At 39.0% G+C, this 27,964-nt stretch overlaps 1 protein-coding gene across 2 annotated transcripts; it reads right to left on the bottom strand.

Moving 5' to 3' along the window:
- Window positions 1-27,748, bottom strand: ptger2a (prostaglandin E receptor 2a (subtype EP2)). Of its 2 annotated transcripts, XR_006009568.1 has the most exons (4): window positions 27,592-27,748; window positions 24,345-25,257; window positions 4,624-5,505; window positions 1-13 (listed from the first exon to the last, which is right to left on the bottom strand). XR_006009568.1 is itself a non-coding variant. In XM_041979322.1 (3 exons), exons 2-3 carry the CDS (start codon window positions 25,164-25,166, stop codon window positions 5,233-5,235), a joined length of 1,095 nt encoding a protein of 364 aa, XP_041835256.1. In that variant the 5' UTR covers window positions 25,167-25,257; window positions 27,592-27,748; the 3' UTR covers window positions 2,798-5,232. The 2 variants fall into 2 exon arrangements, 1 of the variants encoding a protein (XP_041835256.1); XM_041979322.1 differs by lacking the exon at window positions 1-13 and having other exon boundaries at window positions 2,798-5,505.
- Window positions 27,749-27,964: the final 216 nt, after the last annotated feature.

The raw sequence follows: 27,964 nt of genomic DNA on the forward strand, positions 1-27,964 counted from the left end.
TCAGTTTATGAAACTTAATCAGAAAGTCATCAAAAATATTTTTCATTGTATGACTGCAAAGAACTTTGATCTTTCAACCAGAATTTTCAGAAAGTTCTTCATAAACCACCCAATTATGGTAAAGTGTGTCCAAACTTTTGACTGGTAGCATAGATTCAGAAGGTGTGAGAACATTTCAGAGCAGTAACACAAAACCAAAACTAGCCGTTAGATGTTGTGACCTTGGAGCCCTCAGACAGCAACCATCATACCAACCTGTTTTATATCAACATATGGGCTCAGAAGTACCTTGGAAAACTGTTTTTGCTGAACACAATCCACCACTGTTGTTACCTGAAACTGTATTTACATGATGAGGAAGGTGTAAAACAGCACCACTGAGTTCCTTGGACAAAGCGTATCTGATGTGGACAGAGGAATGGTGGACATGTGTTTATGCTTAGTTTGGTTTTGTTTCATTGACGAAAATGTGAATATTGTAATATTTAGAAAGATACCATTAGCTTCTTTTCCTGGGAGGTCTGATGCCTGAGTCTTCATACAAACATCTGCCGGTTTTTAGGGCTCTTTTGCCCCTTAAACACCACCTGGTGAGGTGTTCCAGGGAACACTCACTGGGAGGTGGACTCAGGAAAGACCCAGGGCACGCTGGAGGGACATCTTGCAACTGGCCTGGCAACATCTTGGGATTCCCTGGATGAACTGAAAGTAGTAGTTGGTGAAAGTGAAGTTTGGACTTCTGCTTTAAGCTGCTGCGACCACGACCCAACCTCAGGTAAGCGGTAGAAGATGAATGCCCAAATTTTTAAAAAAATCACTTATAACAAGTAATAAATTTATTTCGCATGTAATAACCATTAAATCTTAAATATGATTCAGTTGATCAGTCAAGACTCAAAAAATGAATTCTAACCATTATATCTACTTCATAAGTCATTCTAAGACCTGTTTTCCTTTGATGTGAATTTTATCTATTTTCAGTGTTTTTTTTTCAATATTTCAACCCATAAATACCTAATACATTGTATTTGATACAGTTTCTGAGGCCTATTGCATCACTTTATGGTAAAAAAAAACTTTCCTGTTCCAGTTGCATGTGATCTGATGTCTTCTTCCCCCTAGTGGAAGCTTTTTGCACTATAACAATTCTGACAGATAACATGATGAACATTGTATGACCCCAAAACATTTTTGTTTTATTTTTTAATAATTTTGTTATAAGTCCAAATAAAGATTTCAGCCCATTATTTCATATTTTAGGTATTCAGAGGTTAATACGATACAAAATGTGTCAAAGTCGAAAAGACTTTTTTTTGTTTGTTTGTTTTTTACCTCTCCCTCAGTTTAACTATATATTTCAGCCTTTGCATATGAGCAGCAGAACTCCACAATAATTAATTTTACTTGACGAGACATGACTTGCATTCCTTCTCCATCAGCCGACACTGTTGCCCAACCTCATGTCCCACTTCTGGATAGTGTTGCGGTTATCCCAACACATCCAACTGCAGCGTAACATTCAGAAAGTCCAATCAACTTTATATAGGCAGACATTTTAAGTCACCTCATTTTCTACTTATTCTATTTTCCTGCAATTCACACACAGTGACAGTTAGTTAGTTGCTTAAATCCCAAGAATGTGTCTTCACCCCTCAGATACCATATAGACCATTTAATGGCTCTCCCTGTCTACCTTGTCTTTCAGTGCTGTTCAAACCTGCTGTTTTAGTGTCTCTTTAACTTAACATGCAGGTTCCTGCAGGGCAGATGGAGCTTCTTATTCTTTCAATGATCATTATACATTTAATTAATCAATTAAAAGCTAAATTAAAATCAATTTATATATTTGATATTAAAATAAACTTCTATGGTGTGATAATGACAGCCCATTATAGACCTTAGGTCGCATTTGTTCTTAAAATAAAGTAAACACAACCTCAGATCAAAACAACGCATAGGATATTAAACGTAGTAAACGGGTCACTGTTGACTTAGAAATGGAGTGAATATTCCAAATCATCCTAACAGTGTGTATATGTCTGTATGTCTGTATGTCTGTATGTCTGTATGTATGTCTGTATGTCTGTATGTATGTATGTATGTATGTATTACCAAATGTGCCTCATCAGTTAACATGAAAAGAAAAATGATAGCTATATTTTGATAGAAAAATTTATTTTGAACAATGAAAATATATCTTAAACTTTCAATTCCATTTACAAAAACAATATTATTTCCATTCTGTTATTGATGATGTCATGATGACATCACAACTAATCAACTCATTTGAAAGCCCTGACTAGTTGTCTTCAAAAATCACCTTAAATGCCCGTTCCTGTATTTGGTTGTGATTTTATAAGCAATAATTAATAAAATATAAAAGGAAAACCTTTGAACAAAGCAGCCTAATTCAGTGAGGGAACATTCTTCAAGGCCAACATGCAGCCTTAACTTAAAAAACAACTTTTATATAATGACTGAACACTCTTCTCCACATCTGGAACCCATCTTCAAACTCTTTGTTCTTGTTTTTATGCATTTGTGGGGTCCATGAGTTGGTGGTTTACACTTATGGGGTCCGACTGGATTGTGGGAGCCAAATTGTTAAACCACTTTTTTAAGATCAAAAGTTGGTTTTATGGTCAAGGTTATATCTAAGTTATGGCAAGTGCTTAAAAAAAGACATTTAATTCAGGTGATTGAGAATGAATTGTAAAGGGTTGGACCCCCAAAGATAGAAAAGCAAGGGTGTGTGTGTGTGTAGGATTATAGAGAAGGTTGAACATATTTTGCTGATGAGATGTTTATTTACATAAGCCAGAATACATACACACACTTGTGTGCTCAGTGCATTCAGTTTCACATACAGTACTTGAAGAGACATCCAGGTAGAAAGCTTTCTGGTTTGATCACATTCACATTATGTTAGTCTAGCCAAAACATCCATACACACCAAATATAACACCATGCATACATTAAAGGCTGCACATATTGTAGGCACATGCACACATCCTCTCAAGACAAAAAAAAAAAAAAAAAAACATTACTGGAACATCCACACTCAGAAGCTAAATTCACACCCATCGACAGGAAGCAGCAAGTCACTGTGGTAAATACTGAACATCTCGATGCTGAGCTCAGAACCAAGAGGCAACAAACTGCTGACGTCACAGTGCAACAAGCTTCCTGCCATCCTCTCAAATGACACATCGCTCCAGACCAGACTGCTGCAATTAAATCTGGTTCCCTGTTTTTACGCAATACCAGTTATTCCAGTTGGCATGGTTTCTGTTTTCTTTTTTTCACTGACAGATTTATGACCGGAGATCCCTCAAAAATTTGTTGTAGCTACTTTTACTGCTAAAAAAACAAAAAACCACCAGCTTTTGCCAGGAAACTGGGTTCATAGTGGCGTTTCCAAGTGATACAGAAGGGGAGTTTATCTTTTATTAGTGCAGCTGTAATCAAACTAATACTTTTTAAGTTAGTGTAGGGATTTAATTTTTAGATTACAATATTTTCCCATCTGTGCTCTAATAGGAAATTTAAAATAATTTTTTTGTGCCATCTGAGTGACATTTAACATGTTCCCTTGTGAAACTAATGTGTTTCAAATGGCCCTTTAGTCTTTAAGTCTTTTCATAGTTTTTCCAAATAACTTTCAACCAAGAGCATTAAAAAAGATTCAGGGTGGAAATGGTGACAGAGTTCTGTTCTCCAGTAAAAACCCATTTATGAAGCAGACTGTGGTCCTTTTTAAAGAATTACTGTGAATAATGCTGAATGTAAGCGTCTCTGCAAAATGACCACATTTCTGCTTTAATCTAAGCTACAGAAAACAATCCATTCAGGAAAGGAATCATCATGTAAAAGCTGTAATAACAAAGAGACTATATGGTCATGATATCTGCAGTAATTTGGCTCATTAAATGCATTACATCTATACTCTAAATAATGGTCTGCTGTTCTCCAAATTCACACAAACAGACACACGAATAGCAGTAAAGCTGCCTTGTGAGATGCTGGCCGTACAATAAGCAGCAACTTAGGCCCAAATCCTCCCCTCAGTCCTAACCTCTTCCTTTAGTGCCCTTATATATTTTTAAAAGCTGAGAACAGACGGTCAAATAGATCTTTTGGTTGTAGAGATATATTAATTTAATTATGGATGCAATTTTCAAGCAGAAAATTAAGTAACCTCAAGTCTCAAAGGGTAAGGCTTATGCAGGAGTGGTCGTCCAGTCCTTTAACCGAGGCTTTCTGGATCCACCACTACTGCTTCATCCCTAAAACATGAGACTTTTTTTTTTTTTTACCAACAAAGAGGTTTGTGCAATGAGATTTTAGGCTTCAGTGTCTTGCTCTTGGACAACTCAAACCACCATCCCCCTGAAATGACCCACCCGAGCTACAGTTGCTCAACACTGTCTAAGAAGCAACGTTTGCAGTTGAATGAACATTTTAATGAAATCCTGAAAGCGACATGCTGAGTAGATAAATAAAAGTAACATGTTTTTGTTTATCACTCACTCCGAGTGAAATCTTCGTCTCCAGGCTTCGTCCCCTTTGCTCAAACTGAGCATTTACACAAGTTAAACTTGAATGTGTGTTAAGTTGAATCACGATGCAGCGTGTTGATTTCCTCTTGCTTCAGTTTAAGAAAGCTGGATTTCCTCCAATTTGAGCCGAAGTTCCTAATTTCATTCGACTTTTTATGGATTTCATGCTTCTTTAATAATAAGAGGAAATGTTGCCGGGAGGAAATAACTTGTAATCTTTCATAAAGCTCATCAAATAACTGTATCTGTCACTGGTTGTATTTATATTACTAGCGATTTTCTTCTGATTTATTATGGTATGTTCTCTAGATGAACATACAACAGAAACAGAAAGGCTTCATCAATTCATCTAAACCAGGTGACATGAAGTCATAGCAGCAACAAAGGCAAAGTGTCCTTTATAATATAAACATATAATAATAAACATAAAATAAACGTATAATAAACATAAAAAACTCCCTCAATTTAATGTCTTTAAACTTGGCTGAAATGTTAAAAGTTGGTGGAAGCGAATGGTTCAGTTAGATGGTTTTATCTAACGGAAAGATCCAGAAATAAACATCCACCTCATGGGAGAGATGTTGCCTCCCATCAAATCTCTGCAGCTCATGAGATCCTACAAGAGAAAATGCATTTCAGCCTAATGAATATAAACAACAAAGCGAGGCTGCGGTCATACAGCTGCTGTAGAAATATGTGTATTTTGCGTCTGGCCACAGTGTTTCAGGTTTGCAGAATTCTTATTGACCAGCGTCTCATTAAACACAGAATCTCTGGAGGTCCTCAGGAGGGTTCGGCAGAGAGAGAACCACAAAAAGTGCAGCACACTGGGGGAGAGGAGGATGAAGACCCAGGGGTCGATGATGGAGTTGATGGAGATGAACCGGAGAGCAATCAGGCTCCTAGTATCAGACTCTGTCCCCGTTGAGTTGATGTACACTTGGATCTGTGATAAGAAAAAAAAGAGCAGCAGAGGTGTAATCTCGGTTTTAAAAGGTACACATATGCAGCCACATCTCGAATGACATCCTGTTTATAAATCAGCCATCTACAGCAGCAGCAGACGAGGAACTAAAATTCGCGTTGTTATATTTGACATTTGAGGTTAAGTATCTGAACAATTACTGATAAGTATCTGATTCTTTTTAAAAACAGGGCTGCTTGCTAATGTTGTCTTAGGAACTCATCTAATGCCATTTATGTAGAGATAATGTACTTTCCTTTAAATGTAAATAAAAGCAATTATATTCCACTATTTGTAAATAAGTGAATTTGTCTTAATGTTTTAACATGTCAATTTTATTTCAACCAGCGTTTCCAAATTAGCACCAAATGAAAAACTCCTGCATCCTCATCTTGCAATAACTTCATGCTGCATTCAAATGTTCTAATGCTTATCTTGACTTATCTTAACAAATAATAACTCTCCGTGTGATAAAAATATCTCTAAAAATCAAATAACATGTAATAATACTGTCCTGTAGAACAATAAGTTGTGTTAGTCTATAACAGAATAAATAAATTGATATTCATAATATCAATATGGCAAAGACATTTTGACTTGGAACAGATTAAACATGGGGGAATAAAATGAATAATTCCCTGAACTCAAATGCAGAAAAAAAGAGAAAGAAAAAACAAGACAAGGCAGTTTATTTGTATAGCACATTTCATGTACAGGACAATTCAAAGTGCTTTACACAAAATAAAGGCATTACAGATATTTAGAATAGTAAAAGGCATCAACCATATTCACAATAAAACAATAAATTACATTAAAATGATTAAAAGCAAGATAAGTTAAAAAAGTTAACATGCAGATTTCATGTATAGGTGCATGAGAAAAATGTTTTTAACCTGGATTTAAAAATGTCTACATTTGGGGAAAGTTTAATCTCCACTGGCAGTTTGTTCCATTTGTTTGCAGCATAACAGCTAAATGCTGCTTCTCCATGTTTAGTCTGGACTCTGGTCTGGACTCTGGTCTGGACTAGTTGACCAGAGTCTTTGGACCTAAGAGCTCTGCTAGGTTTATATTCTCTGAACACATCACAGATGTATTCTGGGCCTAAATCATTCTGGGATTTGTAAACAAGCAGAAGGGTTTTAAAATCTATTCTGTGACTGACTGGAAGCCAGTGTAAAGATTTTAAAACTGGTGTGATGTGTTCAGATCTCTTAGTCCTGGTTAAAACTCTAACAGCAGCATCTGGATGAGCTGCAGATGTTTAATGCTCTTTTTAGGAAGTCCTGTTAAAAGACCATTACAGTAATCCAGTCTACTGGAGATGAATGCATGGATGAGTTTCTCTTGGTCTTTCTGGGAGACTAAACTTTTAATTCTGTTGATGTTTCTGAGCTGGTAAAAAGCTTCTTAGTGAAGCTTTGATGTGGCTGCTGAAAGTCAGGTCTGAGTCTATCAACACTCCCAGGTTACGAACTTGGTTGGTGAATTTAAGAGCCAGAGTCTCCAGGTGTTTGCCAATGCTGACCCTCTTCTCTTTCTACCAAACAGAATAATCTCAGTTTTATCTTCATTTAATTGTAGAAAATTCTCCTTCATCCAGTATTTATTTGCTCCAGACACTGACACAGTAAGTCTATTGGACTGCAGTCATCTGGTGACAGAGACATAAAGTTGTGTATCATCTGCATAACTTTGATAACTAATGCTATAGTTTTGTAATATTTTACCCAAAGGGAGCATATACAAGTTGAACAGAAGAGGTCCAAGGACTGACCCCTGGGGGACTCCACAAGTCATGGCCACTCGCTCGGATTCATAGCTGCTGATCGTAACAAAATAACTCCGGCCTTCTAAATCGGACCTGGACCAGTTAAGGACCGCTCCAGAAAGTCCAACCCAGTTTTCCAGCCTGTGCAACAGGATTCTGTGATCTACAGTGTCAAACGCAGCACTGAGATCCAGCAGAACCAGGACTGATACTAGACCAGAATCAGTATTCAACCTAATGTCATTTAACACTTTGACCAGAGCTGTTTCAGTGCTGTGATGAGGTCGGAAGCCGGACTGAAATTTATCAAGATTTCCACTTTCATTTAAAAAGTCATGAAACTGGTGAAATACAACTTTCTCAATAATCTTGGAAATAAAAGAGGTTAGAGACAGGTCTATAGTTGTTCATTATAGAGGCGTCTAGAGTCCTTTTCTTTAGGAGGCTTAATAGCAGCTATCTTTAGTGACTTGGGAAAAATGCCTGATGCCAGTGAGCTGTTAACTATCAGTAGGAGATCACTTTCTACTGAGGTAAAAACTGTTTTTAAAAAGTCGGATGGTATCATGTCCAGAGTGCATGTTGTTGATTTCAAATGCTAAACTGTTTCTTGTAGGATTTTTAAATCAACCATTTTAAATTGCGACATGACATCAGAATTATTTTCGGGTTTTAGACACAGACTATTTTTCTTGTGTGACTGTGTGGAATTAATATTTTGTCTAATTGTTTTAATTTAAACAATTAGAAAGAGGAAAGAGGCCCCGGGGAAGACCTAGGACATGCTGGACGGACTACATCTCTCAACTGGCCTGGGAACGCCTCAGGATCCCTCCGGATGAGCTGGTGAATGTGGCCAGGGAGAGGGAAGTCTGGGTTTCCCTGCTTAGGCAGCTGTCCCCAAGACCTGACTCTGGATAAGCGGCAGAAAATGGATGGATGGATGGAAGTTGGCAAATTGGTTGCATTTGTCAGTGGAAAGGAGCTTTGGGCTTATCTGTATAGGAGGATTAGTAAGTTGTTCAATCATAGCAAATAGAGTGCGAGAATTGTTGACATTCCTGTTAATCATTTCAGATAAATGCAGCTCTCTGGCCTTCACAGCTCATTGTTATAGTTACACAGGCTTTGTTTGTACAGCTCAGAGTAAATTTGAAGTTTATTTTTCCGCCATTTCCGCTCAGTTTTTCTGCATTCTCTTTTTAGGCTGGTAACCACAGTGGTGTTTTTCCATGGTGTTTTCTGTTTGCTCAAGTTGCTCTTGATTCTTATCAGTGCAACAGCATCCATTACATTCAAGACTTTCAGATTGAAATGATCCAGGAGTCCATCAACTGACTCTGCTCTGGTTGTTGGTAACATAGCTATGGCCTCCACAAACTTAGCACTTGTTCTTTAATTAATGTACCTCTTCCTAACGGAGAAGCAGGTTGGTTGAACATTCTGAGTGATCAGTAAATCAAACAAAATACAAAAATGGTCAGACAAGGTCGAGTCAGTGACAGCTACAGAAGAAATATCAACACCCTGAAATAACCAGGTCCAGAATGTGACCTCGAATGTGGGTCGGTTCTTTTACATGTTGCCACAAACCAAACATCCAATATGGAACAAAATTTCTTGACATTACCATCTGTCATGTTATCTATGTGAATGTTAAAATCCCCAGTTAAGATGAAATGGTTAAAATCAGTAGAGATAACCGACAATAATTCAGAAAATTCATCAGTAAAATTTACACAGTGTCCTGGATGTCTGGAGATGATTAGAAATAGGATTTTAGGAATGCCCTTTAAAATAAAACTAAGATATTCAAAAGAAGTAAAATCACCAAATGACATTTCTTTACACTGGAATGAATCTTTAAATAAGGCAGCTTCTCCTCCCCCTTTCCTCCCGTTTCGACATTTATTCATAAAACTAAAATGAGGGGGTGTGTTTCATTAAGAACTGTAGCACTTGTGTCTTCTGTTAACATGTTTCTGTCAGAAAAAGAAAATCTAAACTGTGAGAAATGATGAAGTCATTAACTAACAGTGATTGTTGGACAGAGATCTAACATTTAGTACAGCAGCTTTATGAAGTTTACACTGGTCTCTGTTGTATTCTGAGTTATACAAGGTATAGTTAATAGATTAGATCCATTCACCCCACAAGCTGACCGTGTTCGATTCCTTATTTTACTAACACAGGAATCCTACTGGGTCCAGGCTTGATCTCAGAACAGCTGTCAGTAGTAGCAAAACTACAGCAAGGACCCTGAACGCATCATGGCATGTTATCTTTGTTGTGAATCCTCCCGTGTCCTGCTCGGCCAGGACAGATGATCTAAGAGGAGGATGAGGAGGGGGAGGAGGGGGAGCCCTGTATTTCTTGGTAGATGGTGGTCGCTGGGGTTCAGACCGGGACAGAGACATCCTTTGAAGACCTGGGGTGATATGGAGAAGAGGGTCTGGTGAGGGAGGAGAGCTGGGAGTGGATCACCTCCCTGCTGTGTCCTACATCTAAGGTGGTCTTTAGTAGATTCTGTTTACCGGTGAGGCCCAAAATCAGCTGTGTTTGTGTGTGTGTGTGAGAGTAATGTTCTGAATCAGTTAAGAAATTTAAATTACTCTGAAATTGGGCTATTGAGGCAAAAACATTAGTGAAATAGTGACCATGTGTGTTGTGCTTTAAGGGAAAGGCAAATTCTTTACACAAAGATACACTGAACAGAATAATCCTGGTAAAATAAGAACTGTGTTAATTGTGTTTTTAATGCCAGTTTATGGACGGTACATCTGCAGAGCATTTCTATGCTGTAACTGGAGGCAACATAAAGACTACAGTGAACGCTGGCCTGTGGTGGTGGTGCTATTCCAATAAACACCAAACAAATATATTTTCCTTAAAAAACTGACCCCATTTAAAAGGAAAATAAAGGCTTTCCAGTAATGTATAATTTATTTCTAAAAACCTTAATTTCCGTACTTTCGTGCCAAGTTTACATTTTTTGTTCCATTATGTTTCATAAAGCTGGTTGTATGTTTTTATTTTCTTTTTGCCAACTATATAAAATTTGGGCTAACGTAGTTATGATTGCTTGGCTCTGATAATCATACTGAATCCCAGCTGACAAGACTCAAATTAAAGAATACATATTAATTCATTAATAAAATAACATATCAGCTTAATGTGCTTAAAACCTTCAGCCTCCTCCCTGTAAAATAAAAAGTCGGGAGGTAGAGAACAACCAGCTTTCCCTTCACTAAGCCTCAGACATGGCTGTGATGTTTACTCTTAGAAATTTAGCGTCACTAATTGTTGCATTAAAAAGTAGTTGACCTTTTTAAAATACAACAGCCTTGTTGCATTATCGTCATTCCTGAGGCCAGTTTCAAATATCTGGTTTCACTGATTAGTTCCTTCTTTGTGACTGAAACAGATCAGCAGCTACTGCAGTTTTTGGCTGGAAGGAGAAGCAGTAAATTCCCTGGCTGATGGTCACAAGGCTGGGAACCAGCTGCTTAATACAATCCATGGAAGCTATGACCAGTTTCAGGTTCAGAAAATGCTGCTGCTTCTTTCTCGTGGGGAACATAGGAACAATATACTGTTAAATGTGGTTTTTGCTTCTGAAACTCCTTCTATTCTTCACTTCCTGCTTTTTAACAACCTATATATTTATTTTTTTTCTCATTTCACTTCCGTTTTTTAATGACCTTTAACTCATTGTTCAGAGGCTTGAGTCACAATATGGTTGCCTTAAGCCAAACGGCTGCAGCTCAGCTGCATGAGACTTGTTCTTCTATAACAAGAAGCTCCACAGCTACGACCGTTAAACGTGGGAAGGCTGTAAAACACTTAACTCCTAAAGTTTATGAGCTGCTGAAGGACAACGGGAATTTAGGATGTGTTGCAACGACTAAATCTGCAAACAGATCCATGCCAATTCTAAATAAAACCACATGACATCATTACGGCGTCCTCTCCATCTATGAACGGCAAAAACAGAGCAGATGAAGGATCATGGAGACTTTTTTTTATTGTTTTGCCAGACGGAGCTCACACAGCGAGCCTTTTTCCTCTCCTCTATCAGCACCAACAGGAAGTGTAATAAAAGTGTTAATGCGAAGAGTCTGTTATGCCCTGACGTTCAGACACCAACATCATCTGTTTTAGATCTATTTTCAAGAAGAAAATTCAGCATGTGCTGAGCAAACACTTCAGGAGTGATGATATTTCTTCTCTTTATCTCTCTCCTATTGTTTTATTGTCCTTTGTTCAAATCCAGGGACCTTTATTTGTATGAAGATTCATTACAAATTCCATTTTCTCTCTAGCAGCATCTCTTATCCTCTGGGTGCAAAAGGCTAAAGTCTGGCCTTTTTTATTCTTAATGCAATCAGAGATAACTGGAGGCATTTCACACTCACCAGCCACCAGTTTCACACTGACAGAAAAATGTAATGTGATCACACTATTTCTGTGCTTCCATGTGTGTGTCTGTGTATTAGTATCTCTTCTACCACAAGCTCTGACATTGGTACCAATACCAAACAAGTCCTAAATGTAATTTTACCACATTTTCATAATAGAATAGATTTTTTTAAATAAAATTATGGTCTAAGAAATAATCATAATCATTATTCAGTATGGAATATAAAGAAGGGCTGGACAATATAGGAAAAAGCATAGCAATAAAAAATAGATCATATTGATTGATAAATAAAAAAGGAAATATATTTAAGTACAGACTTGGCCATTTTATGCTATTGCTTAATGACCTACTTTTACCAAAGAACACACAAACACTGAATTCATATTCAACCCTTCATTCAACCACCTTTATAACCAGAACTTAAAGTTTTTAGAAAAGAAAAAGAAATCTACTTCAGTAAATACTGACTAGCATAAAGAATAAAATGACTAGAAAGTCTGATAAATATTTTAAAAACCTTTTAATGAAAATAAAATGAAACAAACAAATAAATAGCTTCTTTTGATGGGAATAGCACACTACCAGTTTTATAGCAATTTCCACTGGGTGCACATGCGCTGCCGTTTCTTTCCGACCTCCAGCACGTCCGGAACGCATCCAGCTCAGCAGTTCAGATAGGAACAGACAGGAAATCAGACACGGCAGCAGTGTAAAGCATCCTGAAATTTCAAAATAAAAGCCTCGTGCAGATTTGCGATCGCTGAACATTATAAACATCATGTTGGAAACATCATTTCCAACATAGATGACAAGACGTTTACCCTGGAAGTGGAGAGTCACAAGATTCTCAAATTCTCTCGGATTTTGTGATCTTGTGGGTTCGGCTACGTGGACTGCCTTCGCGGGCGCTCTTTGTCTAACATGCTAACAGTGTGAGTTGATGCGAGTCGTCCTTACCAATAACATCTTAGTCATTATTTCTATAACCGAAGAAATCCAACAAGGATGACTTGTTTCTGACTCTGGAAGGGACAGTTTGGTAAATCCTGATCTCTGTTGCATTTCCACAATCAACCATTTATGCTCGACGCAGAGGACGGATACGCAGACGGACGGACAGTTTCGAACGTCTTCTGTGCTGGTTACACACATAATTTTGTCAGTTTTTAGGGAGCTTAACTACCCGTTGCTTGATGCAGAAGATGGAGCAATACCACTGAAAATTGTGAGGGCAGTGCTGAGCACAACAGCTGACATGCAACCAGGGAAAGAAATGAATCAGAGAAGAAGAGAATCAAGAAGGAAACAAAAAAAAGCAAAAGAAGAAGGAAGACGAGCACAGCAACTGTTATGCGAGTGTTTAGGTGTGTTGGATGATAGGAAACAACTTCATGGTGACGCATTACTGCTGCCAAAACTGTCTGAAATTGACGTCGGCCAGCGGGAGGGAACTCTGAGCTCAGCACTGCCCACTAGTGGAGGAAACTGACTTAACAACCATGGCAACGCAAAACATGCATGGAAGTATGAGGACGGCGACGTATGACATTTGAAATGGACGTCACTTTTTACATACATGAGGGAGAATAAATGGACCTTTAAGGTTTTACTTGCTGTTTAACCTCATGTTCTTGTACACAAAGATCTGCGTCATGAGTACAATTGTTTACATACTGGCTTGAGTACTACGCGTGTCACCGGAGGATTCCACCAGGGGGCGCAAGAGAACTCGTAACGGATGGACCTACCGAATTTGTAGGAAGTAAACAAACAAAAAAACATGACGATGACAGAGGTTGCATTTAGTTAAATTCGAGATCACGTCTGGAAAAAAGACAGCAGCGGTATCGTAGAAGGAATGTAAGACTCCTAAACTTCCCACCATTTTTAAGGAGCGCTAAGTTCTAAAAACAGTCTGCAGCTCTCACTACGAGGGCAGTTGCCATTTCCTTTTTTTAGCCCAATTTCACATTGTTCTTCACACTGCCCCTAGTGGTTATTCACACTGCAACCGGTGGACGTGTGGAGTTTGTGCACAAACAGCGCTTCAAACAATGCTAGATGTGCGTGGCAGCAATGATAATCACGCGTAAGTGTAATTAAAAGCGGATATATTTTGGCTCTTACCCGGTAGGTAGGTGTGGTAGAAATCATATAGTAATAGATACATCTACACCTTCCTTGCATCAAACGAACACCAACACAACATAGAAACAAAGGAGAATGGTGGTCACCCAGGAATTCATGTTCTTTCTTCTTTGCATGTGGATTTAAACAACAACTGTATATTTACACATGGAGCTGTTCCTGCTTTTTTCTTATTGCCGAGTTGCACCAGAAGTGACAGTTCTATCAACCATTTGATGGATTCTAGTGTGTCAAGCTCCACTAGAATCATATCAGATATCCGTTCCCCTTTCACAGTTTGTGCCTGTGGAAAGGCAAAAAAAGAAAAAAGAAAAAGAAATGCCACCAGTACCAACCCAGGCCATTGGTGGAAACAGGATTTTTTGGAACCAATAGTCTTGAAGGGACTAAACCAACCCTAACACAATAAAATGTTATTTCTGGGGCCCTGAATAGGGTTTAGAGCTATGGTTTGAGTAGTGACTAGGTATGAAATGGTAATAGTTAAGGTTAGGTTTAGCCAGTACACAGATGATGTTATTTCAATGTCTTAATAAACCTAGTTGCCAAGCTTGTGTGTGCACTTTGGTATCACTTACTTGGACACCCATGAGTACTTACATAGCTCATAATAAATTATGCATTTGCTGTAGTATGTTTGAATATGCAGCCTTGGGAGGCCTGGAAAGTATTTGCCATGCCAGCAATCAACTAAAATTCACAGACATCTAAGCTATTATGATTATTAATGTAAGAGATGAACTTTCCCAAAGGAGTTTTCTACTAATGAGCTGACATGTCTTGACACAAAATACATTGTATATTCTAGCTGATATATGTAAAGGGAGGTAGAAATAAAGTAATAAGGTCAGGTATTGGTGAACATGCCTCCCTCAGAGTGGTCATTTTCAGTAGGAATGATTTATTATTTCTGTGGATCGTAGAGCAGAATGGACAGAGAAATTCTATTTAGGGCTAAATGGAACCATGTCCATACTGGCATTATTATTTAATGTGAGCTTGGAATGAAATATTGTAAAAGCTTTTCCACATCTGCCTGCAGGACAACAGATGGAAATGTCTTCCTCTGTCAAAAAGGTTAATGTGGTTGTTGCTGAGATGTCTGAGATCAGAAGAGGACACATGACTCTGACAGCCCAAAGTAATATAATCACACGTATTCTCATGTATGCTGCTAGCCATTTGGCTTCCCTAAGCACATCTACTTTATGGTGCACCACAGCACACCAGCAAAAAGAGGAAGATTTTCACATTTGCCAGTTCAGTTGTCTTTATTTTTAAAGTAATTTCTCACTATTAACCCTCAGGCTTGAGGTCCACTTCTAAAAGACTGCTATGAAACTTTACAGAATAATTTATTTTTCCTCTTACTTTCAACAAATTTTCCTTTAAAACCTTCAGTCCTGCTCAGAACTAGGGCTGGGTATCGTCCCTAATTTCCTGATTCGATTAGATTCACAGCAGCTTATTTCGATTATGTAACAGCACCTATTTTTCTTGAATATTAAAGACGTTCTCAGGTAACTTTTTTTTTTTAAATAAAAACTCTGAGTACATTTACTTCACAATCAGAATCAGTTATGTAGGAGTAATCAGATTACTGTCATAATGTGATCTGACACATCTACATTCATCTCAGTGTTTCCTCAGATTCAGAGCCAGAAAAGCTGTGATGGGAGAAGAAAAACAACCATGAGGGCAGAAGTGAAACTTTTTAAATGTCCTGGTTGACGTGTTTTCCAACACGTTCACTCTGTCCTCCGATGGTGACCTTTATGTGTGTGCACATCTGTGTGTGTGTGCTCACTACCGTTCACTACACTACACAGAGAGCAGTTATGACATGTCGTCATGGAAACCAGATAAATAGATTAAGACTATTTAAAAAAGGACGAAGTGTAAACCTGTTCTAGAGGAAATGTGATTTTAAACAACCATGCCGGGTTTATTTTAAACTACGTGCTTGGTGACATCACTTCCTGCAGAACGTGACAACACCTGTTAGCATTACCTGCTAATATGAGGTCTTAGCGTTAGCTGCTAATTTGAGCGGTAATACGCTGCAAAAGACTTAACATGCGAATGTAATCCACACTGGTGAATGAAAATATTTGAATGTGACATCATCTCGGCAAGAGAAGCTGATTGGACGAAGGTGACAAAGGAAACCAGTTGTGTGTGTGTGTGTGTGCTAACATCTCGGTAAGTCACGCAAGAGTAGGGTCACGTTACCGTAAATGAGGACATATTAAAAAATCGATCTCCAAGTTTTATGAAATGATATTGGATTTATTTCACTTGAATCAAAAATAAATCGATAACTCGATTTTATTTTAAAGAACTTCCAAAAAAAAACTCAATGAATTTTGAGGATTTGAACCCTTTAAAGTTGTTTGATGACTTGATGTCACTGATGTCAAAAACAAAAATGTCTATTAATTCACATTAAACCCTCATTTTAAATCTAATTGCTGTAAGAATTTCAATTTAATTCATTTTCTAGATAAATAGAAAAATTTGTGGATTTTTAACTTTACCCCTTAAATCAGAACCATTACAGGCCTGTGCATTAAATACTGTTAGCAAAAGGAAAAATAAATTTAAGACTTTCTTACGAAGAATTGCTCTATACACATTAACACAACCTAAATAACGGCCAGAATGAAAGAAATAATTTGCCAAATGGGCAAAAACGTCCATAATGAAGCAAAACTTTTTAATGTTCCTGATGTTCTTAAAGTTTCCACTACAGATGAATTTCAGGAGCATTTTCACTAAATCACCATAAAATGACAAAGTAAATCATTAAAGGTTCATTTTGAATTAACAGTGCTGCCAAACAATAAATATACTTAAAATTTACCTTAAAACTCTGCTAGATCGGCAGTTTGACCTGGTAATGATCACTAGATTACCATCACTACTATGTTGCTAAGAGACCTCTATTTAGACCTGGACATGACGATGAAGCCACTTCCTGTCAGACTTTCCACCAATCAGAGAGCTTAGATTGACGGTAACGTCCAATCAGGAGCAGCCAAAGATCAACCAGTGAGCAGAAAGTTCTATGTGTGTGTGAAAAGAAGAAAAATAATGCTCCTCTATGGCTGGAATAAAGCCAAGAAGACGTTTCTGATGCACGGTGGCGCCACAAAGCAGCTGAGCTGGAGTTGGTTTAGTGAGGATAGCAGGTAAATAGTAGCAGGAATAACTGGAAATGAGGAAAAAGTGGAAACATGGAAATAGTTTCTGTTGTGTGTTTGTTTCAATAACAATATTTTTTCTCCTGAAAGCCAAGACTTGAGAGAACGATGAGATGAGAAAAGGTTTGGTCACTGTTGATCTGTGTGTTGTTTCTACAAAGTTCTGTTAGTAATAAATTCTGCTTTCTTCTTCTGGTCGGCCTTTATGCTGCTACATCTATTCATACAATCATTTTACATCATTTTACCTCCCAGTCTGACCGCTGAGGCTGGAAACATCATGTCTGATGCTGACTGGGATTAAAAGCTTCTGCTCCTACGTGCAGTTTACATAAAAAAAAAATAATCTCAGCGTTTTAAGGGTTAAATAAATAAAATCATGAACCGTTGAAATGTACCATAAAACCATAAAATGGATGCTTTGAGCTCATATTGATCGATACTGACTGGAAATAAATCACCTAACTCAAGCAAATAAAATAAAAATGTTTATTTTTTGGCTAAAACTAATCTTAGTTTAATATATTTTGCTTTCAGGTTGTAATCTGAGATCAGCTGATGTAGTAGGTGGAGATATTTAATCATCCGTGGCTGTCTTGGTGTACCCTCACTGTACCAGAGTCATCTATTTTATTTGGCCTCCTGATGAGGCAGTGATGAAAGCTGATCCCCATGTCCTTCACCTGCCTTCAGTGGTGGTAACCTTGTGCACAGTGTGTGGTGGAGGATGATTAAAACACCGACTCTTTAGGGTCATGCAGCCATTCTTGCCTTGGTGTGATTAGAGTAGACACGATGCAGAATTTAGCCTTACTTTTGCAGAGAAGCAGGTTGGAAGTCTACTTTCTGGAAACTCTGGTCCATTTCTGCTGTCTGCACTTAGGAGCACGTTGCTATACTCTGCTGGGAAAGTTATCGATTTCACATTTTATGTTAAAAGAGACACTTAAAACCCAGTGTGGTTACAAACAGATTGCCCAGGAGTCTTACTGGGACGGCATAATGGCTGCGCGCTGGGTGATGAGTCATTTGTGGGTTAGGTTTGTACATGTATTGATTCCAGCATCTAGTCACTTCTCTTCTTGCCATGGACTGTTTTGTGCCATCAGTGGCGTTAGCCACCAATGACCTTCTATTAGATACTCGTCATATTTATGTTTAATCTCTTTAGAAGTCAGTATTTGTTAATAAATGACTAACTTGCTGAAATCAGTGGAAAAAAGTCCTTATTACTGCAGGAATCTTAAATAGCCAAGATAAAACCGGCTCCACAGTTGGGGAGAGACATGGTTAGATTTAGCTGTGATTAGGGATGTCATGATTCTCTAATTTCACAATTAATTGTGGTATTAAATGCCACAATTCATCGTAAATATCGCTCAATGCCGTCATTCTTCATGAAGAATTGTGTCTGAACCATGTGCAGCTGCACATGTTGCATTGTTTTCCTTCTATGCAAGTTAAAGAAGTGATGTTTAAAACCACACAGAGATAAATTTCCTTACAAAAAGAGCGAATAAGTCATGTTTCATTACTTTTAATTTCTTTTTTGTTGTGAGGCTGCAGCAACCTGCTTTTGTAAACAAGTGATCAGTGTTGCAGCAGCAGCCCTGATGTGAGCCGGCGATGCTAAAACATCCCTGCAGCCCATCATTTGTCACGCTAACATCTCCGGCAAATAACTGGATTTGTTTCAAGCAATGATCCGTCACAGATGTTAGATTTGTGTTGTTTGAAATTCTCTCATTAGAAGAATCCAAATTGCTTCCTGATGATACGGCTGATCACATCCTGGGTCCTCCACATCAGTGAACTCTATTTCCTTTAAAATGTCAGGTCTTTTTATGTACTCGTCCTTTTTACAAGGATAAATCAAGAATGGATTTATTATGTCTGACTCTGCTGTAGATGGTGATATGATTCCATTTCAGTCCTTAGTAGTGGGTCTCATTGTGGATCTGATGCAGGGCTCCAGACTAACTTTTTTTTACGAGGACAGCGGCTCCAACTTAAATTTTTAGGAGCACAAGCAGAAAATTTAGTGGTGCACAATGAAATCGCCTTGCATAGCAGATATTCTCATTTCCTCTCATTTTCACTGTATTAGTGATAAATACTTAAACAATAAATTCAGAAATTACAATGTTTACAATTCATTGACATAAAAAAAAACATCTTACTGGTCACACTAATACAAAACAAGCAGACATAGAACTTATCAAATCAAATCAAATCAGATTTGATTTGATTCATTTTGTAGTCGAAGCAGAACGGAAACTTTGTCCCCATCATCCCCCACAGGACATGGTACGACTGGTCCATGTAGTTCCAGGTAATAAACAGCTTCAGGGACTGATGCTCCTCCAGCCACAGTTCCCACTCCTCAGTAAGAACAGCAGCTATTGGCTGTCCTAAAAGTCGCTAGTTAACATAATCAGCCTGGTACATGTAGTTTTAATGGATGCTGCCATAAAGAGGGATGTAGTGGGAAAGGCAAAAAATGATAAAAAGACAACCTAAAAATGTTTAGAACAGCAAAAATAAATAAATAAAATTAAATAATTCTGTCAATATTTTCTTTATTTTTAGTTCAGTTTTTTTTAAGTGTATTTTGTTTTTTTAATTAGGAGTCTGGAACATATCACACCACTTTTAACTTTTCAAATATTTCTGGCCACACTCTTAATTAGCAGACATTACTCTGACGGTAAGCCAGCGCAGGATCATCCAGCAGCAGCTTTACGTTTCATTTTCAGCCTGGGAGGGGTCTGCACAGCACCCACTCGTCACTGAGAAGAGTAAACTACGTTCACTCACGTCAGTATTGAAAATCCCTCCATCTACAGTGAATAATATCATCAAAAGATTCAGAGAATCAGGAGGAATCTCTGTGTGCATGGGACAAGGCTGGATGCTGGTGATCTTCTGTATTAAAAGCAGACATGATTCTCTAGTGGAAACCACTGCATGGACTCAGGAAGACTTCCAGAAACCACTGTCTGTGAACACGGTTCACCATGAAACCCACAAATGCAGGTTAAAGCTCCATCATGCAGAGAAGAAGCCAGATGTGAACAAGATCCAGAACAAACATGTTGCTGCCATCAGATTCACTATCAGCTCATATTTTCCATCACACGGTAAAATGTCTCAGTTTCATCATCTGATATGGTGTTTATCTTCTACTGGGAATAAAAGATGACTTGATGAGATTTGTAGATCACTTCCTTATTTTTTTATTATGTGCTTTTACTAAAATGTGCCTGCTGTCCATAAATGACAAAGCAGTGGTAAGACCTTTAGTTATCACAGTGAAGGCTGTTTTCTTAAATAGTGATTCATATCTCCTTATATATCTGAAAGAATAAGCAAACTTCTACCACATAGTCAAAAAATCTATATTTAATCTTTTACACCTGGGTCATCACATGACTTCTCATCTACAGCTTGACATCAGCGCAACCCAAAGTCTGTCGTATTGATTCTGAAACGTTGCACTTTTACAAGCAGAGACATTTACACCACGATATAATCAGACTGTATCTGCTCTCGGTGACATTTCAGCTGCTTCAGATAAGATTGTTTATCACTGACAAGGATCAAAACCACAAGGCTGTCTTACATTTCAGTGTTCAGCTTTCACAGATCTGAAGAGACAGCGATACTTTACCCCAGGTTTAGTTTAAAGAACAAAATCAACCCTGTCATACTGACTTGTGCAAAGCTTGATATAAACCTCTGCACAAAGTGTGTTGCAGCAGGGAAACTTCTACAAACCTGCATCTAAAATTTCACTTTGTTTTTGTTAAATAATATGCAATGAAAACAGTGCAACTATAAGACCTGAGGGGTATTGCACGAAACCAGAATAAAGAAATCCAGGATGATTAAACAAGCCCAGCTTGACCTAGCTTGCGCGGCCTATCCTGGCTTAATTGGTTGCACGTTTGCTGAGCCAGGATGAGAAGGTGCGGCTAGGTTAAGCCAGGTGAAGATAGTCGGGATAAGTGCATGTGCACGGCATACTGAAGCAGACCTCGCGATCGCTCACAGAATCACAGATGGGGAAATGGATAAAAGTCGCGCGTCCTACGTCACGGCCGCTGAACAACAGCTCCTGACGGAGTTCTCTGACGAAGTTAAGGATATTATAAGGAAAAAAGGCAATACCAATGCCATAAGTAAAGAACGCGAGAGAGCCTGGCAGACAATAGCCGACTGGCTCAATGCGTAAGTAGTCAAAAACTGTACAATTAATAAACAGTGCACCACTGGAACTGTCATAATTAGGCTACAATTAAAGGAGTTACTTTTCAAATCCACTAACTGTTGTATACTTTAAGAGTGACAAGCAGGTGCATGTTACTCAGGAAATGTAGAGTATGATTAGGTGCAAACAATTATCCACAATGTGTCATTTAATCTATTTTTCTCATGTAACGTTTTTATCTATTTCATCTTTCTGTCCTTCATAAAGGACAAACCTGTCTGGCCATAAAAGGACCTGCAGCAAGAAAAAATTAAATATAAGAACATTTTGCAGGCTGGTAAGTGTCTCCAAAGTAGATAACCGTGAACAAATGAGGTGAATAGATGAGGTGTCTGCTGACATGTTCAATGTCTGTATGATTGTAGCAGTTAAAAAAAGGCCTATAGAACTGGCACAGGGGGCGGCCCACCAAGCCAGGATGTGACTCCAGCAGAGGAACTGGCCTCCATTTAAATAAAGGGAGGCCAGTGATGGAGGGGATCCAGGGAGGGACAATAACTGACTCTGTCCCAGCCACAGAAACTGTCTGCTTCATACAAGGTACACAAAGTACTGCAATTCTACTGCACATGGAACACAATCAAATATAATATAGTGTCTGACTTTGGATAACCTTGCAGTGTCTGGTAACACAATTACACTTTTGGAGCCACCAGAAGATGATCCGGTTAGTACAGTGTCTCGAAATCACAGGCTTGGTATGTTCTGTGAAATCTTAATCCAAGTCCTCTCGCTGCATGTATACGGCAGGGGGAAGGCACATCTGCAGCTGCAGAATGCACGTCTGCAGATGAGGAGACTGTGTCAGTGGACTCCAGAAGGCTTGAGGCATGTCAGTTTTATGGGATTGGCCTGCTTATTTATTCCATGAAGGATATGAAGTCAGTGATGTGGTGCTAATAGAAAATGTGTAGCAGGACCCGGATGCTGCACAGTCTCCTAAGAGGCCTGGTAACATTGTGAGTATTGGCTAAAGTAAATCTACGTTATGCACAAATCCTGCTGTGCTAACTGACATTTTCTTTACAGACTTCACAAACTGTCAGAACGCTTTATTCAGGGCACCTGGAGAGAGAGAGAGAGCTGGCAGATGTTAAAAGCTGACTCAAAAAGGGCAAGCTCCAAGGAATGGAGCTGGATCTTGAGATTAAACGACGGACACTCAGAAAACTGGACCTGGAAATCCAGTAACTGAAAATCTGTATCTCTCAATGACATAGTCATCTCCAAAGGCCAGGGGATGTGAGCTGTCCCTGAAGACTCGTTCACGTCTGAATGCTCTTCTGAGGATGCGGGCTTCCTCGTCCAGCACATCCTCCGAAAAAGGGCAAGCCATTATGAACAGGGAACAGGTGAAGGGGAGTTGGACCTGAATATTCTACATTGCCCTCGTCACGGATTTCCTTGAATACACCTTTTGTAACCTCATCCGCTGTGTTTTGTAATCTCAATTAATGCAATAAAACACATATTTATAAAACCTCTGACAGCAATTTGACGAGCAGTCTTCATTAGCATAGCAATATAACACTTGGCCTGAGTAATAATACTGCAACTCGAATCCATATAAAAGGCTGCTGCGATTACGAACAGATTTGGATTAAATGTACAGTGACTGTATATGTAATATTTTAATACTGGATGATTAAAATGATGCGCCATACTTTGGAAGACCATGGACATGCTGTAAAACACATTAATTCCTCACAGAATTGACGTTGGACATGCAGGTGACTCGCTAGGATTAATCTTCCGGCAGTTAGCCTGGTCTGGAGCAGGCAAGCTGCAGCGGATAAATCACCACAGTAACTTGGCCGGGTTTAGTTTGAGCTGCTTTCATGCAACCGACTTAGGGCTAAATTCAGCCAGGATAACCAACATATCCCGGCTTAATTCCTTATCTTGGTTTTGTGCAATACCCCTCTGGGGCCTTATTTATCAAACTGTGTGTAGCAAAGCAAACTACAGGTGGCGTCTGCGGTGCAAAAAGGAAATGCTGCACACTTGGCTATAAATGGTCAGGTGGACGCCGATGATACATATTCATCACATCATTTCCATGATGGCTCGGGAGGGAAAAAGAGGGAAGAAATGGAATTTTCCGGGGTGTGAGACAGAGATCCTGATGGACCACGTTGATAAACGTAAAAATGTTTAATTGGTGGGCACGGTGTGGGCATTACTGGTGTCAGAAAGGCAGAACAGTGGCAGCAGGTGGCAGATGCTGTCACTGCAGCGTCAGAAGGCAAGACAAGCCAAAGATATCCGAACATGTGGCTGGATATCTCCGTCGGTAGAGCATCCGTCTGCCTTGCGGGAGGCTGAAGTTCGATTTCTAGAGGGGTGAATCGCTTTGGAGAAAAGCGTCTGCTAAATGACAGTAATGATGCCAGTAATTTGCTTCAATCTATAAAATAAATATGTACAGATACATCTGAGATTGGTAGCAGTTTATTTAGTGTTAAATAATATTTCTTTCTAGTTGCTGGGTGCTCCACCTGGGTGGACGGTGCAGAGGGACACAATCGCAGCTATTAACCAGGTGGACAAGTAGCTGCGGGAAATAAAGACCATCTGGACAGAAACTGGGACAACAATTAAAAAAACTAGGATCATTTTTCCATCAAGTCTGGTTTTTATAAATCCCAAAAGTTGACTTTTTGACGTACGCCGGTTTTTGTACCCGCACCAGCCTCATAAAAAATTCCCCTGGTGATGATATAAGCTAAAGCAGGGGTGTCCACCGCCTGTCCTCGAGGGCCACAGTCCTGCAGGTTTTAGATCTCCCTGATCCAAAACACCTGATTCAAATTAAAATTGCTCCTCAACAGTTTGTTTTCAGGTTCTGCGTAATCATGTTGACCAATCAAAATGATTATGGTGCTGCAGCGGGAAACATCCAAATCCTGCAGGAAACATCCAAATCCTGCAGGACAGCGGCCCTTGGGGACCGACTTTGAAGACTCCTGAGCTAAAGCATGCATGTTTGTGTATCTGCTGTTATCTTACCACCAGGGGCAGTGTGCAGATGATGAAGATGATGGTCATGAAGACCAGAGGAATCAGGTGCTCCACCTCCTCAGCCATGGAAACTGCCCTGCGCTGGCTGTTGGTTGTCATAGTCACCATCACTGAGCCGTGCCTCTTCCGGCGTTGGTACATCCTGAACAGCTGGTACACCACAAAGCCATTGCACGCAGCGATGGTCAGCACCAGCACCAGCATAAGAGTGGCGTACAGGTTGGCATAGATGCGGTCTTCCTTTTCTTCTGGATTCATGTCAATGAAGCACCATGTGCCAGGGCAGTACTGTACATATTTACCAAATCCCACAGAAGGAAGCAGGCAGAATAAAATGCATAAACAAAATAACAATGGGATTGTGATGTAAGCACATTTCTTGGTCACATGGCGGCTGTAGAAGTAGGGGTAGCCTATGGCAAAGCTCCTCTCTAGCGCTGTCACTAAGAGGAGCGACATGGTGGCCAGGCTGAAGAAAGTCATGCTAAAACCAAAGTAGTGACACACTGCGTGAGTGCTGTTGGACATCCCGACCAAAGTCATGTTCCACGCATACGACACCTGCACCAGTGGGGTGATCAAGCAAGTCCCAGTCAGATCCGTAATCACCAGCGTCGTGATGAGGATGTGAAACAATGCACTGCGTTGCACACCCTTGCTCTTGGAGTTTCTGTGCCGGCGGATTTCCAGGATCACCAGGGCGGCCACGTTGCCGAAGATGCCTGCAGCGAACATGAAGGCGCTGATCAGCGGGCTATTATCAGCGTCGATGTGACCCTTGATGTGGCACATGTCGTTTTCTTTTGCCATTATGGCAGAAAGGTGGCTCAGTTTAAATTAAAACTGTCTTTTATTCCAAAAGTCTTAAAAATGAGTCTTTAAGTAGTCATCTGCAGCCATTCTGTTAATAGAAAAGAATGAAAAATGTCTGTGAGGTTCAAGGATGCAACATCTCTGTAAATCCATCAGTCAATCAATAGGCAAACAGTTAGCAGATTAACCCTTAAAACTCCACTAAACCACCAACACTGTTTCTCATACCATCACCAGTGTCTCAGGAGTGGTAGTGTGTAGCTCTGTGGGGTACATTGTGATAGATTGCTTACCTTTTTGGCAATCTTGGGAAGTTTTTCAGGCATTTATATCCCATTCAGAAGGTTTACAATCCAGCGTTTATTCAGAGACTCTATCTAGTAAATCCACAATGATCCATGATAACAGCATTATTTATCACACTTCCATCATAAAAAGTTCACTATTACTATGTTGCTAAGAGACCTTTATTTAGACCTGGAAACGAAGATGAAGCCACGTCCACCAATCTTTCCACCAATCAGAGAGCTTAAATTGACGTTAATGTCCAATAAAAATACATTTAAATTGTTTTAAGGGTTAATTAATAATGAATGACTCATAATTAGCATACCAAATGATGAGTAACTCTGAGGTACGTTAAGTTAAATGTGAGTCCAAGCTAACAGTGTGCAGTACAATTTAAATAAGTCCAATAGTTAACAAACAAATTCAGGACTAACCTTTACAGACGACAACAGCAGAAACTTGTTTTTACAGAACTAAATGATTCCTAAATGCTGCCTTTAATGTCCACATCAGGAGAGACAATGGATTAGAGCTAATTTAATCATCAAACACAAGAATTTTTGCTGGTCAGCTGATTTAATTCTGTCTAAGCTTGAGAATGCAGCAGTAATTTATATTTTCAGCACATTAAATGAGGCTACCTTCATCTGAAACGCCCTTTATACAAACTGTTTGGACTTAATGTCAACAATGGATCCCTACACGTGGCGCTCTAATTTAATGTTTGCAAATCCCTTACAGAGAAAGCAACTTTTGTCTCGTAAAAAGGGACGTTTGGCATGTTCTGTAAAAAAATCCAGAGCTATGTTTTAGTGTTGTGAAAACTAAAATTGTTCCTCTTCTGGCTCAGCACTTCACACATATCAGCTGACAGGCTAAATTTTCATCTGCAAGCGCTCATAATCTGTAAAGAAAATATTACTATACTATCTACACCAGTGATGTTCAAAATGGGGGTTGCCAGATAATGTCAAGGGGTCATTAGATAATTAAAACAAATATATAGCCTACATTTATAAAATAAATTTAGGATTTTATTTTACCACGGCTGTCTACATCAAAACCATTAATGAAGAGATAAATTTTTAAATTAGCACATTCATTTTTTAACACAATAACACAAAGTTAGTGCACATATTAAAAATCTGAATTTGAGATTATCTAAGCGGACGAAGCTGACTTTAGGCATGTAGATGCCTTGTCACCAAAAACCACTTTATCCTCCTTATTTATGAAGATAAAATTCTGAGTTTTCTAGCCTGTTATTTAGAGGATGGCTGCAAGATGACCAATTTAAAACATACAGTTAATCATTAAGTCGTTGCGTGGGTGTGGGGCCATGAACACCTATGCATCTTATCTTGGGGGTCGTGGTTCAAAAAGTTTGAAAACCACTGATCTACATCAGTCTGTGCCACCCTGCAGACTCAAATTATATAGAATCCCTATGTTTTTGTGTTTTCTGACTATTAAGTGCATTATCACATATTATTACATATTTATTCCACTTGTGTAAAACCATATATCTCCATGTCTGACTCAGTTACCTTCTCTGTCCTCTCCTGTGATGCCCGCTAGAGTTTTGAGCATCAGATGTCTCTGAATCCATTTTAAAAAGGCATATAAGTCAAGAAAAACCCCCCAAAAACACATTTATTGCCCCTGCCCTGACAGATGTGTCCAGCTGTTTGTTGAGGGCATCTGATGAATGTTGACATTATCAATTTCTTACGGCATTTTTAAAACATTTGTCAGAATTGCACATTTAAAGAAGGAATACTTAATCTTATTTTTTGACCATATAATACGACCATATTTTTTCTTTTTAGTCTTGATACAGGAAATGTAATTTCTATAATCGTGTTTATTGAGTAAGAGGAGCTAAAATGTATATAATTAAAAACTAATCACGCATATTAAGCTATTATTTGTTAGAATGGAATAAGCCGATTACATACTGAAAAACATTACTTCAGTCAGGATGTGAAACTGGTCTAATTCCTTCACTTAAAAAGCGCCGAAGTTTAAATAAACCATTTTATAAAGGGAGTTTTACTTCTCACAGAGCGAGAGCAGCGCGAGCCGCAAACTGTCATATCTGCGCCTCACTAAATCCTAATGATAAAGTTCTCACCTGCTTCATGAAGTTTCTCCCCGTAGTTCGCGTGTTTAATTCCGTCTTTCATGATTTGGGCTGTAAAGAAAGAACTTGTATAGTTGAAATGATCGTTTCTTTCTTTCTTCTTCTCTGTCACAGAGCCGCTCTGGTTTGAAGGTGAGTGGTTGGACGGGCGAGGCGCGCGGTACTTACAAGAGCGCGGCGTGAATGGACCGGAGCACAAAACCATGCGGTGACGTCACTTGGGTACATCCAATGGTATTTAAGGTGGGTGCACCCACCTTGCCGAAGCTAGTTAGCTGTTAGCCAAGTTAAAGTTTAGGGGAAAAGAAGAAGAAAAGAAAGAATTAACCTCAGCCCCTCTGAGCCTGAACTGGAACAACATGTA

This window comes from Melanotaenia boesemani, chromosome 24 (genome assembly GCF_017639745.1).
Source record: "Melanotaenia boesemani isolate fMelBoe1 chromosome 24, fMelBoe1.pri, whole genome shotgun sequence".
In the NCBI taxonomy this organism is placed as follows: Eukaryota; Metazoa; Chordata; class Actinopteri; order Atheriniformes; family Melanotaeniidae; genus Melanotaenia; species Melanotaenia boesemani.